Genomic DNA, 20,644 nt, shown 5'->3' with positions numbered 1-20,644 from the left:
CTTCTCTCTTTTGTCTCAACTTTCTCTGTTGTTCCTGTGGATTTTGTCACTGTTGGGGCTTCCAGGAATGTGATGGGGTAAAACATTCAAACTAAATGTCGTGCGTTGGCCTCCTGTCGTCATATTGTTTCCCATTTGTAAGTGTGAAGCTTCAGACAGGAGTTATGCGTATTGTTCTATAGCAGGGCTCTCCAACAGGCGGCCCGCGGGCCACTTCCGGCCAGCGAGATGATTCAATCTAGTCCTTCACTTGCAGAGCACAAATTCAAGAGTATGTTAAAAAAAAAAAAAGCAAGTCTCTACCCTATTCCTTTGCGTAGTAATGAATTTTTAAAGAAATGACCAGAATACTCACTCCAGCCACTAGGGGGCAGCTTAAATAAAGAAAGGAAAGATTTCCACACATGTCCAGGAGAGGGCACTGACACAGTTAGAGATCACGATACAAACAACACATTATAGCCACGTGGTAAATGGACAGTCTGCACTAGGGCGGCTGTAGCTACAAAAGTAGCTTACCACCACAGAGTGTGGAGTGAATACATTATGACTACAGTGTAGCAGAGACTTGTGACAGAGGCTTGTATAGTGCAAGTGTAGGCTGTTTTTATGAGGCTACAGTCTGGCTCATTATTATTCATTTATTGAAAAAAGTTTCCTCAATAGTATTTTCCCAAATCAAACTTTTTTTATTTGAGCTTTTTTTTATGGACCCCGGCAATGCACTCCCGATATATTTTGGCCCCTAGGAAAATGTTCTTGGAGACCCCTGTTCTATAGTCTAAGGATGATGGTAGGTTTAGATGTGGTCTTAAAAGCTGTATACATTACTCAAGCATTTTAAATGATACTAATTACATGAAATATCTGTGAATACACAAGTTACAACAAGACTGAAAAAGTGACATGCCTATCGAGCCTTTGCTATATAATTAAATGTATGTCACCCACTGTATATTCATGGCCTTCAGTCACTTGACTTTTTGTCATGTACGGCATTGTGTAATCTTTGGACTAGAGTTTACCTAAACCAGATACTTAACTGAGCAGACATCAATACTGTCAGAAGTCGGATAAGTCCATTGTACAATAAGCTCTGTGCATGGAATGTTGCATTGGATGCTAACTTTCTAGGGTAGCGACTGTTTCCTGTCTGTGTTTTATTCCTATGGAGATCTAGCTCTGTGTTGCTTTCATAAATTAAATGTTAAAAACTTTGCACAGGACGTAGATACTTCTGTGTTTATAACTGTAAGTGGAACGTTTATCTGACACCATCAAATGTTATGATAGCACCACATTCGATGTATTTATTTATTTAATTTTAATTTTAATTTATGTTAAAATGTTGACAGGAAGTAGTCTTTACCCTGCACTGGCCAACAGGAAGTTAGCTAAAACATTACTTTCAACCACTGAAAAGATTGCAGCTATTGTGGTTTTCCTTTGCGTGAGACCCATGCATATCCATTCACCTGTAAAAAGGTCTAAACCTGCTGAACCCCAATGCAGACGCGTCAGTGAAAGTCTGTGTGTCTCTACAGCTATGTATCTATTCAAATGTATCATTCATTGATTCATTCATTGTGTCTGTGCCATATGCCTGGTCGATGTCACTCTGTCATTTAAACAAATCTAAATTTGGGATCATTTTTTCCCCCCAGGAACACCAAAGGACGAGACATTAAGACGATCAAGTCTCTCAGAGTCCTCAGAGTCCTGCGTCCTCTGAAAACCATCAAAAGACTTCCAAAACTCAAGGTGCAGAAATAGACCTATATTTTTTAAACCACTTGATGGTTGATGTGGGAGCGTTTGCATGTGTTTGTCAGTTTTGTACCAACTGAAGGCGATGTAGTGAGGACTGATTGATACCAAAATAGAGTTTGTTAGTCGATGCATCAACTGATAAAAGCATGTACACTACACGATAGAAAGGGTTTGACCGGAGCCAAGGAGAACGCAGGTGAAAGAAGGTTGATTTGACCACAGCATTGACTTGTTTGTCAAATTTCGGCCCACTATCAAACATAACACCAAGATTTTTGACAGTCTGACTGATCTGGCAACTCAGAGGATTAGTGGGCAGGGCATTGTGATCAGGTTTTATGATTAGGTGTTAAAATCAAGATTCCGTTCAGTGTCAGAGTTTTAAACAGGAAACATTTTCCCTCCTGGAACCGCCACCTTAATGTGGTGGAGGGGTTTGAGAGCCCGAATGATCCTGGGAGCTCTGTTGTCGAGAGCTTCGTGCCCCTGGTAGGGTCTCTCATGGCAAACAGGTGCTAGGTGACGGGTCAGACAAAGAGCGGTTCAGAAGCTCCTTATGAGAGACCAACAGGCCCGGTTAGAATCGTGAGGCCATCCTTCTGTGGACCCACCACCTGCAGGAGGAGCCATAGGGGGCTGGGGCAATGTGATTTGGGAAGCTCCTACAGCTGCCCCCATGACCCGGCAACGGACAAGCAGAAGAAAATGGATGGATGGACATTAATATTTGAAACATTGCATGTTTATAGAGCCCTAAACTGCAGAATTAGCAGGATTTGTACATACAATCCCACATACTTTACCATTAACCTTGCAGTCCTACTGTATTGTGAACTTTAGTGTACAAAATATTGGAATTTCTAGCTAATTCATGTGTCAACTCTTTTTTTAGGCTGTGTTTGACTGCGTGGTCACCTCCCTGAAAAATGTCTTCAACATCCTGATTGTGTACCAGCTCTTCATGTTTATTTTCGCTGTGATCGCCGTGCAGCTCTTTAAAGGGAAGTTCGTCTACTGCTCCGACAGCTCCATGAACACAGAGAAAGAGTGTCAGTAAGTCCCAAACTCACACGTCTCTGTTTTGGCACGAAACAATCTGCTACAACTTTTCACTTGCGCTGTTTGTTGTCTGTTGAGGTATTGTGTGGACATGCTGTGCAGTCTCCTCTCGAGGAAAGTGCTAGTTTAATCAGTTGAATGTGTGAAGGCTAACATCTGGGCTGATATGCTCCCCACAGAGGCTACTACATCGATTATAGCCGGGACAAGAAGGAGGTGAAGAAGAGGGAATGGAAGAGGCACGACTTCCACTACGACAACGTCTGCTGGGCTCTGCTCACACTGTTCACCGTGTCAACTGGAGAGGGCTGGCCACAGTGAGTTTAGTGCACGTTTGAAAATATTCTGGCCACGCTACATATGCAAACATACAGACTGTGGTATGCCATGCTTTTAGTTTTACTGGGCTTGTTACACAATACTGTAGCAGTAGTGCAGTGAATATATTTGGTCTAGTCTCTGCTCAGCAACAGTGCCATGTGAGTGCTGCTGTGGTTCTTTTGTTGTTGGTTGTTTTTACCTCTGCCAGAGCCAAGGTGGGTGTGTTTCTGCTGATGCTGGTGAGAAAAAAATGAGGCTGCAACTCCAAGGGAGCTTCACTACTGTTCCTTATTTGATTAGCTCACTACTGGTTTTAACGTGTGCTTTGGTTTTGAATTGGTTGTGAATTAAAGGTAAAACAGATAACAGGTGCTCATTGGAGTTAGGTTGTTCTTGTCCTTGAGAAATTGTCAGTTTTTTACCTCTATGAATGAAAAAAATATTAAAAAGCACATGTCTGCGTGTTGGCTCTCAGTCGTACAGGAGTTCATCCTGTTGGGTTTTGTCCCAAAGACAAAACCCCAAGCCACAAACAAAGCAATGTGGTTTATTCTATTCGATGTAAAGGAGAGGAATGCAAAGAACATTACATTGGAGAAACCAATAACAACAGCTACAGAAGAGGCTTTATCACGGCCGCAGGGAAAGCACATGTGGCCCTCAGTCTGCTGTTCCTCTCCACTTCAAAGCAACACCAACCACTCCTTTGAGGACAGGAAGGTTAAAATTTAGTTAAAGAAAAACATTGGTTTGAAAGAAGAGTCAAAGAAGCATTTTTTGTGAAGAAACAAAATCCCTCCATGAACAGGGATGGTGGACTTAGATTTCACCTGCCTCCGCTGTACAGTAGCCTCCTGTGGCTCTGTCATGCTAATGCTAATGAGGCTGAAACTTAGCCCATGACAGATCAATAGCCAGTAGTCCATGGTTAACCAATTAAACGTTAAGAATTGTGTTTAATTGCGGTTAACTGGCTTCTGTAATTTGCAGTGAGATTGAATATACTTGTAAAAAGAATTGCACCGCCAGAGCGCTCCCAGACATTTGTCCACAAGAAGTAGTCCATCGCACATAGCTAGCTAGTTTTCCAATATGAAGCGGGTAAAAAAAAAAAGCACTTTAAAAACGAGAATGGCGGTAAGTGTGCACACTAATGGTTAACCGAGTATTTACCGCTAAGGGTCTCAGTTTACGGTTAATGAAAAACTTGAAACGTGCAGCCCTAATAGGCAGGTAATTAGCATTATCAGCTGAGATTAGGGCCGTTCAGACTGAAACACAGGTGTGAGTTAGGTCATTAGGACTTAGAACTACAAAGATGTTTACCCACAGGTGAGAGTAGCCGTTCATAAAGGGGAGGGACTCAACTAAACTCCTCCCAGTGGTCTATATCTAGTCTGTGGGCTGAGCCTAAACTTTAGTGTCACTGATGAAGCCTTTTGGATGAAGAGGTGAAACGTTCTTCACTCCAACTGCAGAGTACAGTTAGATGACTCAAGAACCTTCATTGAAGATTAAAAAACACAATTTTAAACATCAGCATTTACTGATGCTTTACTGATACTAATATTTTCTTTTCCCCAGAGTCCTCCAGCACTCCACAGATGTTACAGAGGAGAACATGGGCCCGAGCCGCGGGAACCGCATGGAGATGTCCATCTTCTACGTGGTCTATTTTGTGGTTTTTCCATTCTTCTTTGTCAACATCTTTGTGGCTTTGATCATCATCACCTTCCAGGAGCAGGGTGACAAGATGATACAAGAGTGCAGTTTGGAGAAGAATGAGGTTTGTTTGTTCAGAATTAGAGTCAGTGGGTGACGGTAGCATACTCATCTTTCATGTGTCTTTTACAGAGAGCCTGTATCGACTTTGCCATCAGCGCCAAACCCATGACCCGCTACATGCCTCAGAACAGACAGACGTTCCAGTACAGACTGTGGCACTTTGTGGCATCGCCCTCGTTTGAAAACACTGTACTGGTCATGATCGCGCTCAACACCGTGGTGCTCATGATGAAGGTAAGACCACCCTGCTGCATATTATGGTTCTACTGCTCAAATACTATTACTCCAATGAAAGTAAAAGCAGCTCGGCCAAATTATTACTTGAGTGAAAGTACAGCAGTATTCAAAGTAGAAAAATAACTTACTTGTTCTGAGTGAGAGCATCTCCACAGCGCCACCTACTGTTCTGGTGTGTGCATTTTAAGGCTTTTAAAATATACAAAGCTTATGGCCAAATTTAGTTTTGGCTTTGGAGCCTTCATGTAAGTATAGTGGGGTGTGGAAATCATTATTATGAGTTACATAAATATATTACTTTTTACAGTAACTAAGGAATATAACATGTTACTGACTCCAAATACGGGAGTTACAAGTGTATTTAAATGTATGAATGAAAACATGCAGCACCAAATCCAGTTGAACGCTGGTGAATTAGATCTGCAGTTGCATTTAATGTCGTCAAAACAAAACATCAGAGAATGGGGGAAAGTAAAGCAAAAGGAAATCTTTGACAGCATTTTTCTCGGTGGCGTTATTACTATTTTCAGTTTATATTTTGCCAAAAGTAACTCAAAGTATTGTTCAATCAGTAATATGTAATACAAACATATTAATTTTTTAAAACTTTCATACTGATATAGAATATACTACAATTTTAAAGTAGCTTGCCTAACACTGCAAGGGATTAGCACTTACCTTTTGGTTGGCAACTTGCAAGCCATGTATTGAGCCACAACTGCCCTGTTGCCAGAAGCCACCTCTGCCCGCTCTACTTGAGTATCACGAAGGTGAAGGTTCCCAGACTCGTCTTTAATCAACATCACACTCACACAACACTGCAGATCTTGCTTTTCATCTGTGCCTTTTGAAGTCGGTCCCACATGAAACATGAACCTAGTTTGTCCTCCAAATGAAGGCAGTCTGAGTATGAAGGAGCTGAGTGCTGGAGATATGCTCTAACTTTACATTACTTAAAGGTTCTATTGAATGTATTTTTGACATGCAGCACTGTAAGAGTAAAGTGCTAAACAGGCCCTCCATGTTGATGAGGTTTCAGGAAAACAACCCGTCCGAAGGTTTCAGATAAGGTTCATCTTAATGCTTTTTCTCATTAGTACCACTCGGCTCCAACAGCCTACGACTTCGTGCTGAAGCATCTGAACACTGCCTTCACTGTGCTGTTCTCTATGGAGTGCATCCTGAAGATCATGGCGTTTGGTTTTGTGGTGAGCCGTTACGGATTGTCGAGCCTTTTCTGTCAATTGTCCAGTTTAAGACAATTCCTTTCCCTTTCTTCCCCCCCACCACAGAACTACTTTCGAGATACCTGGAACATTTTCGATTTCATCACCGTACTTGGAAGCATCACGGAGATAGTGGTCGACTTGCAGGTACCCGCCAAAGGAGTTTTAATTGTTCACACAGTTTTGACCCAAAAAAAAAAAAAGCAGACTAGCCTGGATCCGTTCCTCCCGAGTTCCCTCATGAATTACACGGTCTGCAGACGCTACTTTAGTCCTGTTGTGTTGGATTTGGCCATCTGTGTTATGCTTCCTGTCTGTGCCTTCTGTCTGCCGCCCCGGTTCCTGGTGCGTTTGGTGTCTTCTCGCCTCGTGCCGCGCTCTCTTTAACCGCTCGCCTATGTGAATGTGTGTGTGTTTGTGTGTGTGTCCAGTCTGTCAACACTATCAACATGAGCTTCCTGAAGCTGTTCCGCGCGGCCAGGTTGATCAAGCTGCTGCGCCAGGGCTACACCATACGGATTCTCCTCTGGACCTTCGTACAGTCTTTCAAGGTGGGCGAATGATTTGATTTATATTTGAATATTTCAGATATACAAGTGCTTTGAACCTGGTTGCAAAAACTTTTTTCTATGTCTATGCTGCGTTAATCATTATGTTTGTTCCACAACAAAAGTGTCTTTGATCAAAGCCTGTTGTTTTTATTATTTGAGCTGAGCCTGCCAGGTAACTTTCAGGAACTACTAAAAAGGAAAATTTGCTCTCAAAAGAAAAGCTTTAATGCCAGTTCAGTCAGTAGTTTATAGACATCCACTCACAGAGAAAGACACTTTTAATCAATGCTTTTAAGGGTCTTCTTGCAAGTAAGTAAGTGCTTTATTTGTCACTGTACAAGCGTACAACGAAATAGTGTTCAGATGTCAGTCCTGAGCCACTGTGACCGAGCGCAGCGCCACTGTGGCCCAACATTACCAGCATGTTTTTAGAGGCACTAGGTATAACAGAATGTCTCTAACAAAGTGTCTTGCTATAAGAACCGTTAAAGCGTTGTTGAAACAAGAAGACATGTAATAAACGACTTGTAATAATTTTTAGTGTAGAAGTCAGGCTGCACCACTTCAAAAAGAATAATTCATCACCATTTTGCAATTGCATAGTTCCATCATAGCCACGCCCGCACCATTAGCTCTAACGCAAACGGCCTGTCAATCAAAGTCCAGCCCCCATTAATATACAAGATTTCCAAAAATGTTCTTGTTCAGCCTGGTCCCTTTAATTGTAAACTAACCCAGCATTATCACAGGAGGAATATCTAGCTGTAGAAAGTTTTTAAAAACGAGGCACAGGCTTTGTTTAGAATGTGTCTAAAGTGCAGCGCTTTCTAATGGAAAACTAGCTTGTTTTGCCGCCCCATATGGAGGTACTGCAGCAATGGCGGACAATGGCAGCCTCTAGCATCGTGGTCTTAAAGCGTCCAGCGGCCATTGGACGGAAATTGTCAATTTTTACTCACCACTGCCACCTCAGGTCTTGTGCGTAACTGCAGTCTCTATGTCAAGCTCGTGCATGAGGATGGATAGTTGGTATTTTTTGAGTTACAGTGCAGGCTTTTGGCGGCAGTTGTGGTGAATAGGTCTGGGCTCATTCTACACATTAGGACATTGCTGGAGCATGTAAGGGGTGGAAAATATATCATTTTAACATTTTTAAATTCCGTCTAGTCTCCTTTAAACAAATGGCCAACTTCACAAATGTTACAAAATCAACATTCTGTGCACATCATTCACATGTCCCCAGTCAGTTTCAGGCTCCACTTCACTGTCATCAGTTTATATTATGGGTACATGTCAGACACATTTTCACCAAGCTGCGAAAACTTGGAATAGTTTATGCAAGTGTATTTTAAACTTGAGATTCATTCATTTACAGTGGATATGTGAAGAACAGAACAGGCTTGTAGATAAGAGACATTTTGTTGCGACATTAAAGTCATCATTAAAATCTAACTGTAACTTTCTGTTTCTGTCTGTTTCCCGTACAGGCACTTCCTTACGTCTGCCTTCTCATCGCGATGCTCTTCTTCATATACGCCATCATCGGAATGCAGGTAATCGTCATGCTTAAGCATCACCCTTGACATTCTAGACAGTATCTCTCTTTTACTATAATTTAATATCCCCACAGGTGTTTGGAAACATCAAACTCGACGATGACAGCCACATCAACCAACACAACAACTTCAAAACCTTCTTCAGCGCTCTCATGTTGCTCTTCAGGTGTGGACTTTGTTGACTACTTTAAGTTATACATTCCAATGCAACGCTTTCATGTTCTTTTGTGGGGTTTTTTCGTAGGAGTGCCACGGGGGAGTCGTGGCAGGAGATCATGCTGTCCTGTCTGTCGGGTCGGGAGTGTGAGCCGGACCCCTCGCTCGCGCCCGACACCTTGTCCCCGGACCACAAGGGCGGATGTGGGACGGACTTCGCCTATTGCTACTTTGTCTCGTTCATCTTCTTCAGCTCTTTCCTGGTACGCCCGACTGACTCCCTTGTGCTTTGTCATTCACATCGCTTTGTTCTTTCTAATCTCTTTTTCCCACTGTCCGTAGATGCTGAATCTTTTCGTGGCTGTGATCATGGACAACTTCGAGTACCTGACCAGGGATTCGTCAATACTCGGGCCCCATCACTTGGACGAGTTTGTCAGAATCTGGGGAGAGTATGACCGTTTGGCGTGGTACGAGTTCTTCAGGCTACTGTAGTTGGAATTGAAAGATTTGTAAATATACACACACCGATTAGTTTAGTGTTAGTGTTTACCAAAGTGAAATGAAACAGTAACGTAAAGTTGGTTAGATACATATATTATATTTCATACTTTACTCACACAAAAGATGACAACTAGTGTGAGTGTGGTTGCTAAAACTTCCACTTGGGTTGTTACTCTTAACCGAGTGTATTTTCTACAGTTCGGCTTTACCGTAACAGACTATAGGCCTCATTTGAAAGCTAAGACCTACAAAACTTCTTCCTCGTTATGATTGTCAAGTTTTCGTCCCTTTTGGTTGTGCTTTCATCTTGTTTTTGTTGCTTTTTTGACATGTTTTGGTCACATTTTTGTGGCTTAATCAATTACATTACACTACAAAACTAAATGTTGCCAAAAATGCAAAAAAAACAAAAAAACAATGAAAATGTGACAAATAGGTGACTAGAAAGCAACAATAAAGTGACAAAAAAAAACACGCCACAAAGCAATGAAAACGTGACCCAAAAAAGCCCAAACACAATTAAAACATAATAAAATGTGACAAAAAAACATAATTGAAAAGTGACACAAACATGACAAAAAAGCAATGAAAAAGTGACAAAAGAGTGACAGAAAAGTGCTGGAAAAAAAAAAAGTGACGGCAGTACGGAAACAGCGTGAGGAAAAAGATCCATTCATATGAGGCGTTACTCTGACCAGTCAAGAAGCTTTTAGATTTGGGTAAAGCCAAACTGGAGGATAATGCACTCGGTTAAGGTGGGGGTTAAGGGGTTAATTAAAAACATTTAAAAAGTCCATTTAATACCAAGAATATTTGTTTTTGCCTGTACAATTGGCTCTCACTGCCTTTCCTCAACTGGTTTCATTACAAATTGCAAATATACCGATTGGATCCAGATATTCTTATGTCTCTATCCATATTTTTATTTATAACTGGCTGGTGATGCAGTTCTAGTATCATCCCACAGAGGGCAGTCAGAGTGCACTAAAAGTCTTGTTCCAGTTCTTTGGCTGTTGAATCTTTATTCCCCCCCCTCCTCCTGTCTACCATAGTGGGCGCATTCACTACACCGCTATGTACGAGACTCTCACTCACATGTCCCCTCCATTGGGACTGGGCAAAAAGTGCCCGGCCAAGATTGCCTACAAGGTAAACAGAAGCGTCCCTTAATGCAGGTCTCTGTGAGCTCGTTTTACAACACCTCTCCCTCCTCTCCACTCAGAGGCTGGTGTTGATGAACATGCCCGTGGACGAGGACATGACGGTTCACTTCACCTCCACGCTCATGTCTCTCATCCGCACCGCGCTGGATATTAAAATCGCCAGAGGTCAGACGCTACGCAAAGTTTAAGAAAGCTCATATTTGTCTGCTCTTTTTCCATTTCAATTTTTTTGCTATCTGTATTTCACGTTCAGGCGGCGAGGACCGTGTGGCTCTCGACACTGAGCTGCAGAAAGAGATCAGCATCATTTGGCCGTACCTCCCTCAGAAGACCTTAGACCTGCTGGTGCCCATCAATAAAGGTAAAAAAGCACAGACTTTGATGCGAGAGTGAAAGAATGCATTTGTGTCCTGTCCTGTCCTCGCAGATACCGACATGACCGTGGGGAAGATCTACGCCTCGATGATGATCATGGACTATTTCAAACAAAACAAGGCCAAGAAGCTCCGGCAGCAGCTTGAAGCGCAGGTTGAAAAACTCGTACAAAGATGTGCAGCACCTTCTACTTGTGTTGTGCAGTTTTACCCCAAATTAAAGCTTCTGGACTGGAGCTTACAGCCTATTGACCAGTGTGACGGCTTATTTGAAAACTAACACCTACAAAACTCATCTAAGCTTCATCCTTGTTTTTGTTATCACGTTCTAGTCGTTTTTGTTGCTTTTTTTTGTCACGTTTTTGTCACGTTTTAGCATACTGTAACTGTTATCAACCTAAATGTGACAAATGTAACCAAACATGTCAAAAAACATGAATTAACACAACCAAAAAGGAAAAAAGAAAACGTGACAATCATAACGAGTAAGCTCACATGGGTCTTAGCTTTCAAATGAGCAGTTCCTCCTATAAGCTGTAAGCTCCAGTCAAGAAGCTTTTAGGTTTGGGTAAAGCCTTACAAACAATGAAAGACAGTGTAAGTAAATTTAATTGTTAGTTGTGTCCAAACTCAATCCTAACTTCCACATTCTACACAGGGATGAGTTTGTAAGCACTTTTCACAACTTTCTGTAAATGCTAACAAACTAGCCTGCAAGTTAGTGAAATTGACACCATTTTTTTGACTAATATCTGAAAAAAAAAAGTAAGGGATTAGGGATAGGGCGTTGAAGGTGAGACACTGCAGGTAAAAAGGGAATAATGTAAACGGCCAGATATCAACTTACATATGAGGATTAATGTTTTGCAAGTTTTATGTCATTTTCTGCTTTTACATTAAAAAAATAAGGCTGGAAAATGGCCATAATTGCAGATATTGTTGGCAACAACGGATAGCACCGGGTTTATTTCGTCGACTTTTTAGTAGGGCTCGACCGATAGCGATATCTCAGGAACCGAAAGTGAGAAGTGATAGAGACTGCTTTGAAATGAGCCCTCCCACAACTCCGCTCCTCAGGGGAGCGGAGAAACATCACGGTGAAAATCAGTCACAAGTTTGTACCTATTTTATATATTTTATGTTGCAGACTTTTGTACAATTCTTTCTAAACATGAATTTTTCAGTGCCCCCTGCTGTCACAGTTTGGCTTTAGAAAATCCCACATCAGTCGACCTCTATTAGATAGATTTCTATCGATTTCTACGATTGAAACCTTAACTAGCCTATTTGAAAGAAATAAAACATCGAAACATCATATTAAATTACTTATATATCGGCTATCGGCCAAACCAACCCCTTCATATCAGTATCGGACCCATGTTTTACCTGTAGTGTCTTCCCTTAAGCACTTATTATATAATTTTAACATCCCACTAAACTTGTGTGTTCCTCCCCTGTCTCGTTCAGAAGACCAGCCTGATGTTCAAACGCCTGGACGCCTCCACTCTTCCTGAAGACATTCTCTCCAACAACCAGCCCCTGCCCATGATGGCCCACAGCGCTGGCTCTGCTTTGTGAGTTTTAAGCCTGCGATTCTACCGCGGTGACATAGAGGAGGCGTTCCCCACATTAATGCTCCCTTCTCCAAACGCAGGACCAGAGGAGGGTTTGTGGCTCTGAGCCCCATCTCGCCACAGGAGCTGTTTTTGCAGCCCATAAGCTCTGACATTGATGCCAGTCAGACGGAGAATCTGGTAAACAAAACAAAAATAACCCATTTATACCGCGTTCAGGAACAATGTAGTGCATTCTGAATACAAGGTGGTCACTTCTCACTGGTTGTATTATGGTTGGAGTTTGTTTATAATATTTTGACATGTTTCCCAAGGCCTCTGTGTTGGTTTTGTTGTCTGAATCTATTTATTTCTGTGGGGAGAAAGAGCACCTCTCCGTTTCTTCTGGTGTCTCCGTTGTCTGTCTGTTCTTAGATAAACGAGAGTGTTGTGAGTGTGAATGCTTGCACTCCCCTGTACTTTTGATGTTGACTAACTTCTTCGTCATTTTCTAAGTCTTGGGGTTGGCTGAAGTGTTAAGGCTAAAAGTAGGCGTCGCGAATGGGTAGGGATCCGTTTCAAATGGCCCGGGACAGACCACATGTGCCTCGATGCCCTGCTCTCTTGTGTGTGTGTGCCAGGTGGTCCAGTGCACTAGGGGCCTTGTAGTCCCACTGGAGCTACTAGGCAGGGGCCTGTGTTTGCGGGCCACCTCTATGCCCCGTCTGGCTGTAGAGCTGCAGGTACACACTCCATCTTCAGGCGTTTGTCGCAGATCTGATGGACCGCGGTGTCTGCATGGCTTACAGAGTGCCTTGATGGTGTGAAGGCGTTTGGAGAGGGCTGCTGCAGACGAGAGATGTTGGAATGCATTGTTTTTCCTGCATTATTTATGACATCCCAAGTTTATAGACTGCACTTTTTTGCACTGAAAGCATGAAAGGGCACCACAGCAGTGGTTTGGTTGCTTGTGAAAGGAAAAGTAAGTGTTAGTAACCGTGCTGGAGTCGTGATCCTGATGATTGTCTCTTACTTGTTTGTGTTGTGTGGACCTGTCAAACCCCAGCAGGCCGAGGGAGGCAGCGAGTCCATGAAGCGCTCCGTGTCGACTATTGGCGACCAGGTGAACGGGCTGTGGCAGGAGGAGGAGCAGAGCCCGGAAAGGGTGTATCGGCCACGTCACAAGAGCTACAAAGCGGCCGGTGAGTGCTGTAATTTCCAGTCAGCTGTCCTCCACGAACAAGACTCTTGCTTACTGTGGCCGTTCTTGTGTAGTGTCACGGTCCGAGCGGCAGCAGTCAGATAGGGAGCGCCGTCACCTGCTCGCCCCTGACACTTCCCGCTGTAACTCTGAGGAGAGGAGCCCGCAGCCCTCCCGCTCCTCCAGTGTGGACAGAGCCCGCGCAGAGGACAAACAGGTCAGGCACAACAAGTCTAAACCATGGCCCATAAGGACCAGAGCAAATATATGTTTATGAAAGTCATTTTGTCTGATTTTAACGATTACATGTCTTTTGAAAAGACAAATAAGTACAAGTGATATTATTTTTACCTTGACCATCGCCTGGGTCAGAAGGTCCATGGCCACCCTGACAGACCTGCTATCTGTCAGCCTGGCCATAGGAAAATCATCTGTTGAGTAACGCCACAGCACTCAGAGAACGCTTCTGATGAAGGTGGCAGTCAAAAGCCAAAATGTGTGAAGGTAAAGCAAATATCACTGACGCCTGTGTTTGTCTATGCTATTTGACCACCTTTAGCTTTGATTACAAGCTGTTCTGTGACGTTGTAGTAATAAGCTTCTGCAATGTCTAAAGATCCAATGTTGTATTAGTTATATCTTGCATTGATGATGGGAGAGTGTGGCCATTGTGCAAAGCCTTCACCAGCACATTCCAGAGATTCTCTTTGGGGTTATCTGGACTCTGCGTTGGTCAATCCATGTGTGAAAATGACGTTTCATGCTCCCTGAACTACTCTTTCTCAATGTGAGTCCGATGAATCCCAGCATTGTCATCTTGGAACATGCCCGTGCCATCAGGGATGAAGAAATACACTGATGGGAAAACCTGGTCATTCAGGATGTTCAGGTCGGACTCGTCAGCTGATCTCATTCTTTGGGCACGTGAACCTAGACTTAAACAGCACTAATGATAAATCCAGGTGGCCACTTTGTAGGGGGTCAGGCAATGTATTTTCAACCATTAAATCCAACTGTTTTTAGCATAATTTCAAATTACAACAACACCGCCCAAGAAGTGACTTCCTGTTTCGATCCAGCATGACAAAATAAAAGCACACAGCTCGTCTCATTAATTAGTTCAGCAGGTACTTGCAACATTACAAGAATATCATTAAATACACACATTTCAAGTGTCAGTTAAAATAGGCAGAAAGAAAGTTGATCTTATGAACTGCTGAACTAATGAATAAGATGGCGCTTTTATTTTGGTGTGCTGGATCGAAACAGGAAGTCCCTTCTTTGGCGGTGTTGTTATGATTTGAAGTTATGCACAGAGTCAGATACACTGCCAGTGTAATAATCTTTTGAAATTCAGTCACAGATGAAGTATTGTAATCAACATTACTCCATTTTAAGTTTTCGGTTGGTAAACATATGTATTCGTTATGTTGTTATTCAGGGTAACAGCTCAGACAGCCCAGTGCCCTCCACGTCAGAGTCCAGCACCCCCAGCGGCCGACGGCCCATGTCCCGGCCGCACATTTCCTACTCTCCTCTGGCCAGCCGCCCCCAGCCTGAAGACGAGGACGAGCCGGGCAGTCCAGAGACCATCAGGAGGGTCAAGTCCAAGAGGGAGTCTAAAGAGAGCAAAGCGGAGCGCAGGAGAAACCCCTCCCCTCCGCGCCGCTACCCCTCCGAGCCCTTCCTGGCCTCACAGGAGCAGGATGACGAGCAGAGCCCCGACCCCACCGGGCCCATAGAGACGCTCACCTTTGAGGCTGCTGTGGCCTGCAGCCTGGGGCGCTCCAACACCATCAACATAGGCGCCCGCACTCGGACTGGCTGGCAGGTCCCCAACGGACACTTCCGGAAGCGTCTGGCGCAGACCACATCTGTGACGGGCTGCGATCCCCTCAGCGACACAGAGGAGGACGACAGGTGCTAGGGACAGAGCACTGTAGAGAAACCCCCTAATATCCAGTAATACTCACGCCGGTTTGTATGGGACAGTAGTGTTTAATTGGGATGAGGACTGGAAAAATTACCATTGTAATTGTGCTGATATTAAAGTTTGGTTGAATACATAGCAGAAAAATAAACCACAATGGTTATCAATCAAACTGTTTGAAATACATCAATTTAATGTGTATATTTGAGAAGTCACACAATTTAAATTCCTCTTTCTGAACAATCGAAACCATCTAGGCACTGCTGGGAACACCTCTAATATACAACATTTATCAGATAAAACTGAACAAATAAATATATGATGCTTACTAACACAAATCCACTGAAGTTATCAGTTCCTCTCAGCAATAACAGTACCATGGCAGAATCCTTTAAATCTATATCCAGTTGTTTATTTATACATACTTCTTATACTGTGACATGTACTGCTTCAATGAAAGCTTTTAATGACAAGACGCGGGATGCTTCAAATGTACATCCAGCCCAATAAATGCCAAGACTCCCTAAAACTGCAGTTGTCAATTCACTCGCAGCACCCAGCATTTCTCTGATGCAACATAGTAATAATATGTATCTGGAGCATAAAGACGTGACAGGGGTCATTTGTGTTGGTAAGATTTTTTTTTGTTTTTTTGTTTCTAAATGACTTGGTATTGCGCTAAACAGTATTTTATCTGTAAGGTGTGTGAATAATGTAACTACATTTTCTTATAAATAACTGTTTTGTAAATACATTATGATCATCTCATTGTTTTCATTTCTAAGCGAAGAGGCATCCAGCCACGATCTGGAGACGATGTGGATACTAATAAAAAGATTATTCAACAATGCTGGACTTTTCTACCGTGCAAATGAATGTGCAACTTAAGCAATTGTTTATTTTACATTTTGGCACTTCCTTTAAACATTTGTGTGTTATAGAATGAAGATTAAATGATTTGTTTTATTAAGTTTGCTTTGAAAATATTCTAACTATATGAAAAATGCAACACCATCAGCCATAAATCTTTCATCTGATCTTGCTTTTACGTTCATTTCTTTAAAACCGTTTATCATTTGATTTTTTTGAGAGCCGCCAGCTGTGTAACTATAGCAACATGACCTTTTCTTCGCGGTCCTCATTGTCAAGCAGAATGACTAGAAACACAAAGAGGACACATTGTTTTCTTTTTACGACTATTACTCACCAATACAAGACATGATACTGTTTGTAACATTGGGGGAAAATAAACTCAGCTGATGAGCTTTAGAAGTGAAGGGGCACTTGAATGTTAATTTTAAGGTTTGTGTTTACTTTGTACTGTGTTCGTTTACTTTGCCAAAAGGCCAATTCTGTGAAACTCACTTAACCAAAAACATCGAGATTGTATCATATTTTCCCGGAATGCAAATAAACTGTGTTTTTATGTGTACAATAGTTGTATATACAAATAAAGGTGTCATCAAGTTAATGTGGTGGAATTACTGCGATGTTAACTATTATTTATTGTGTAGTTTATTTATGGAATTCATTGTTCATTGTCATGGCAGGTTTTTATTGTAGAAATACTGTATATACAACCACACTAACTGGGGTCAGGATACCTCAGTTTTTATTCCTATGACAATCTGATCCTGTGAACGTTCAAATCATTATCATTATTTACACTCAGGCTGAACCTTTTACATCAATAATTCATCACAGACTTATCGTTTATGAGTAATAATAAACAGCACAACTCTGATTGCGAGATCTGCAGCTTTAGGCACTAAACACTTTTTATCTGGCACAATGTTTTTGAGCAGATTGGTTCAGAAGACCACGAATATGAACGTCGAGTTGACTTAAGAGTTAAAGGTACACTTCGTAACACTTTGGATTATACTGCCGGCGAAACAACACATGCTCCTAATGACCAGCTCAACACAGAAAATACTACTTTTGCAGTGAGTAATCAAAGAGTGGATATGGATGAGAAACTAACCTGTTTAAATCTCAAATTCTACTGACTTTAGTCACATCTCCATGGATGCGAGCTGGAGACGTACATGAAAATATCTGTCATAAAATAGATGCTTGTATTAAAAAAAAATGTATTGGATAAGATTTTACGCAGTGTGGCTTTAAGTTAGATTTGTAAATGATTTAAACAGAAGCAAAATCATATCGCATTTTGCTTAAAATACGACATGTTATGTTTAAAAAATGTTTGTAAAAAATAAATGGATACAAAATAAATAAATACAGAAAAAATAAATACAAAAATAAACAAATAAATATAGAAATACAGACATGAGTGCATAAATAAATAAATACACAAATAAATACATGAATATATAAATAAATAAATGTACTTATTAGAATAAATCTATGCCTTTCTTTGCACATTTGATCTTTATTTTATTTATTTATTTATTTATTTATTTATTTATTTATTTATTTATTTATTTATTTATTTATTTATTTATAGATATATTTTGGCAGCCATGGTCCTCCATAGGGACACACAACCATTTTACATGCAAATAAATAAATAAATACATAAAAATCAAATTGTCTGTATTATGTGCTCAAATATTATGTTTTTTTTTACAATGTTACGCCAATAATCATAAATGCATTACAGTATTTCTTTCAGAATAATAAATGGGCGGATCCAAGGCGTCAACTGCCGCCCCATTGGTCAACGTGAAAGTCAGGAGCCAATCACCTCTCGGGTTTACGTGCGTCTGCAAACGTCACATCCTGATAACATGTCCTGTTGTTAAAGAAAGAGCTAACAGCACAGAAAACACTTCGTTTTTAATTACTGTCTGTAAATGATAGATTGTCTTTAGTGGTTATTCATCTGACACCGTGCTTTAAAAGTGACAGGTGCGATTTGCCGAGCGACTCTGTGGATTTTGTGAGTCTGCTTCGGGAATGAGCGATACTTGCCGAGGAAGTGTCCCAGCTGGCTAGCAGAGTTAGCTAGTTTGTTAGCAAGGGAGTTCTTTGTTTTGTATTTCAGGGAACATGCACAGAAACTATTATTGAGACTAAACGAGGCGTTCGATGGGTATGGGTCGGAGACATCTGACGACAGCAGCCTTGTAAGATAAGACGTTCACGGAGTTTCGCTCGGCTTACGTCGCCAAACTTTAGTCAGAAAGCAGTTTTCAGTTCACCCGCTGGACAAAGGCAGACCATGGGAAACTGTCTCAAATCTCCGACCTCTGACGACATTTCTCTGCTTCACGAGTCCCAGTCGGACAGGGCCAGCTTTGGGGACGGGATCGACCCAGACCTAGAGCCACCACCTCCATATCAGGTAAAAATAGAGAAATGACGAGTCGGTGCGTTTCGCGGATCAGCAGATGTTTGTTATGTAGACCTACAAACCTGGATGTGAAACATATTTTGGATGTTGTTTGGAATTTAACAGACTGACCTGCTTCAGCTGCCAAGTAAAGCAGGTTTCCCTTGCACGATGTTACCGCATTATGTGTCACTTTGGTTGACACATCTGCACAAACTAGATCAGTGGTTTTCAAACCTTTCACAACAAGTGCCACTTATGATAAAGAGAAGTTCTCTTTAGCACCACCACACTTAAAACAAAACATAAAACTATAAGAACTATATCAAGAACTATATCTATAATATAGGGAGGTCCGGACTGAATCTTGAACTATTCTTTGTAACTTCAAATGAGACTTGACACAAAAGAGATTGACTGTTTCTCACAGGAGTTTGCATACCATCCAGCAGCGCCCCGTGTACCGCAGTTTGAGAACCACTGCCCCAGACAGAGCCCTATCGTTTGTTTGTTTATGCATTAGCCGTGTCACTGAACCAGTCCAGTCAGGTGATGCAGTTTCAGAGTCCTTGTTGTGTGGTTGCCCCAGGAGCCGGCTCACATGCCGCTGTACCATCCCACGCCCAGTCAGACCCGCCTGGCCTCGCAGCTCACGGAGGAGGAGCAGATCCGCATAGCTCAGCGCATCGGCCTCATCCAGCATCTGCCCAAAGGGGTGTTCGACGGAGGCCCGGACGGTTCGGAGAAGAAGATCAGAGAGTGAGTAGTGTGCGCTTATACCTATACTATAATGTAGAATAATCTTACCAATAATTTTGAAAGCTTTAAGGGCATGATAAGTGAAGCAAAAAAAGATACATTGTTTGTTTAACCCACTTACTTTGTGGTCTGAATCTAAAAGATGAAAAAGGAGAAGGGAAACTCCATGAGACTTGACAGCTTTTACGTCATTCCTTTTGTTTTGTGCTCGACAGGTGTGTGATCTGCATGCTGGACTTCGTATACGGCGACCCCATCCGGTTCCTGCCCTGTATGCACATCTACCACATGGACTGTATAGACGACTGGCTCATGAGGTCCTTCACCTGCCCTTCCTGCATGGAGCCTGTGGATGCTGCCCTGCTCTCCACCTACGAGACCAACTGAAAACAACTTCCCCTTCCTGTTAGCTCCTCCAAAACAAGAAACCCTATACTCTCAATCCCCCCCCCCCTCCTTCTACAGCGACACGAGAGGAGTGAAAAATATCTTTGCTGTTGTCTTGCACTTTCAAAAAAAAAAAAAAAAAAGTTACTCACCTAATGTTGGCCTTCTCTGCCCCACGTCATCAACTCCAGATATAATCACAAAACAAGCTGGTCTTTGCATTTTAAGTCCACTCTCTTCGGTAAGAAAGAGCTTCTTGAGACTCTTGGCGTGTGTAGTTTGTGAAGCAGTGTTCGGTGTGAGCGGGCGCATTAGAGTGACAGAATGTACTGTACGTCATGACGACTGCGGAGCCGTCCACCTGAGCGGGACTCAGTGGACTTTCTCCTCACTCATCCCATTAAAGAACAAAAAAAAAAAATCATTCCCAGTTTTGTGGCAGTTAACGAGACTGTATGTTGATAGACAATGAGGCAAATATGATTGAACAAAAATTTAGGTTGAAGTTTTGCTCTGTTCAGTTCAGTCCCTTTTTATGTTGAACTAAAGCCCCTCAATCGCCGCAAGTACTAAATAACAAAATTAAAACATAACTTTCAAAGGGGGTATTATGCAAAAATCAACTTTTCAGAGCTCTTTACCATGTTACATTGTTGTTCTCTCATCAAAAACTTACCTGGAGCTGTGTTTCAAATTGCTAGCACATCTTTGAGTAACCTTTGAACCTTCTCTAGAAGCTATTCTTAGCAGCGCGGTGATAGCTTCTCTTGAGGTGCTTACAAATCCAGAAAATGCTGTTCTCACCTCTCGATCT

At 42.1% G+C, this 20,644-nt stretch overlaps 2 protein-coding genes across 6 annotated transcripts in view; both read left to right on the top strand.

Annotated features, from left to right (window-relative positions):
• cacna1eb (calcium channel, voltage-dependent, R type, alpha 1E subunit b) overlaps positions 1-16,847 on the top strand; it is a 74,094-nt gene extending 57,247 nt beyond the window's left edge. For 3 of the 5 annotated variants that reach the window (XM_079569104.1, XM_079569102.1, XM_079569106.1), the window contains 23 exons: positions 66-77; positions 1,665-1,761; positions 2,663-2,823; positions 3,009-3,146; positions 4,735-4,936; positions 5,005-5,169; positions 6,270-6,380; positions 6,465-6,545; positions 6,830-6,949; positions 8,437-8,502; positions 8,580-8,671; positions 8,750-8,924; positions 9,004-9,131; positions 10,218-10,314; positions 10,388-10,493; positions 10,582-10,689; positions 10,756-10,856; positions 12,170-12,276; positions 12,357-12,456; positions 12,897-12,998; positions 13,322-13,457; positions 13,531-13,673; positions 14,898-16,847. In XM_079569104.1, the coding sequence (XP_079425230.1) occupies positions 66-77; positions 1,665-1,761; positions 2,663-2,823; positions 3,009-3,146; positions 4,735-4,936; positions 5,005-5,169; positions 6,270-6,380; positions 6,465-6,545; positions 6,830-6,949; positions 8,437-8,502; positions 8,580-8,671; positions 8,750-8,924; positions 9,004-9,131; positions 10,218-10,314; positions 10,388-10,493; positions 10,582-10,689; positions 10,756-10,856; positions 12,170-12,276; positions 12,357-12,456; positions 12,897-12,998; positions 13,322-13,457; positions 13,531-13,673; positions 14,898-15,383 (3,034 nt within the window). In that variant the 3' untranslated portion in view covers positions 15,384-16,847. The remainder of the gene's footprint in view (positions 1-65; positions 78-1,664; positions 1,762-2,662; positions 2,824-3,008; positions 3,147-4,734; positions 4,937-5,004; positions 5,170-6,269; positions 6,381-6,464; positions 6,546-6,829; positions 6,950-8,436; positions 8,503-8,579; positions 8,672-8,749; positions 8,925-9,003; positions 9,132-10,217; positions 10,315-10,387; positions 10,494-10,581; positions 10,690-10,755; positions 10,857-12,169; positions 12,277-12,356; positions 12,457-12,896; positions 12,999-13,321; positions 13,458-13,530; positions 13,674-14,897) is intronic. The other 2 variants (XM_079569103.1, XM_079569105.1) reach the window with 2 other exon arrangements.
• A 1,288-nt stretch (positions 16,848-18,135) lies between these two features.
• LOC306972345 (RING finger protein 11-like) lies at positions 18,136-20,366 on the top strand. The gene is made up of 3 exons (XM_079568934.1): positions 18,136-18,696; positions 19,274-19,443; positions 19,659-20,366. The coding sequence occupies exons 1-3, from the start codon at positions 18,574-18,576 to the stop codon at positions 19,828-19,830; spliced, it is 465 nt and encodes a 154-aa protein (XP_079425060.1). The 5' UTR covers positions 18,136-18,573; the 3' UTR covers positions 19,831-20,366.
• Positions 20,367-20,644: the final 278 nt, after the last annotated feature.

The sequence above is a fragment of the Gobius niger genome, assembly GCF_951799975.1.
Source record: "Gobius niger genome assembly, chromosome: 13".
NCBI classification, from domain to species: Eukaryota; Metazoa; Chordata; class Actinopteri; order Gobiiformes; family Gobiidae; genus Gobius; species Gobius niger.
This window is presented reverse-complemented; position numbering and strand designations above follow the sequence as displayed.

Coding starts and splice junctions, on each gene's coding strand:
- LOC306972345 (XM_079568934.1), top strand. CDS start 18,574: ATGGGAAACTGTCTCAAATCTCCGACCTCTGACGACATTTCTCTGCTT. Junction 18,697..19,273: donor AGCCACCACCTCCATATCAG/GTAAAAATAGAG, acceptor TGGTTGCCCCAG/GAGCCGGCTCACATGCCGCT. Junction 19,444..19,658: donor TCGGAGAAGAAGATCAGAGA/GTGAGTAGTGTG, acceptor TGTGCTCGACAG/GTGTGTGATCTGCATGCTGG.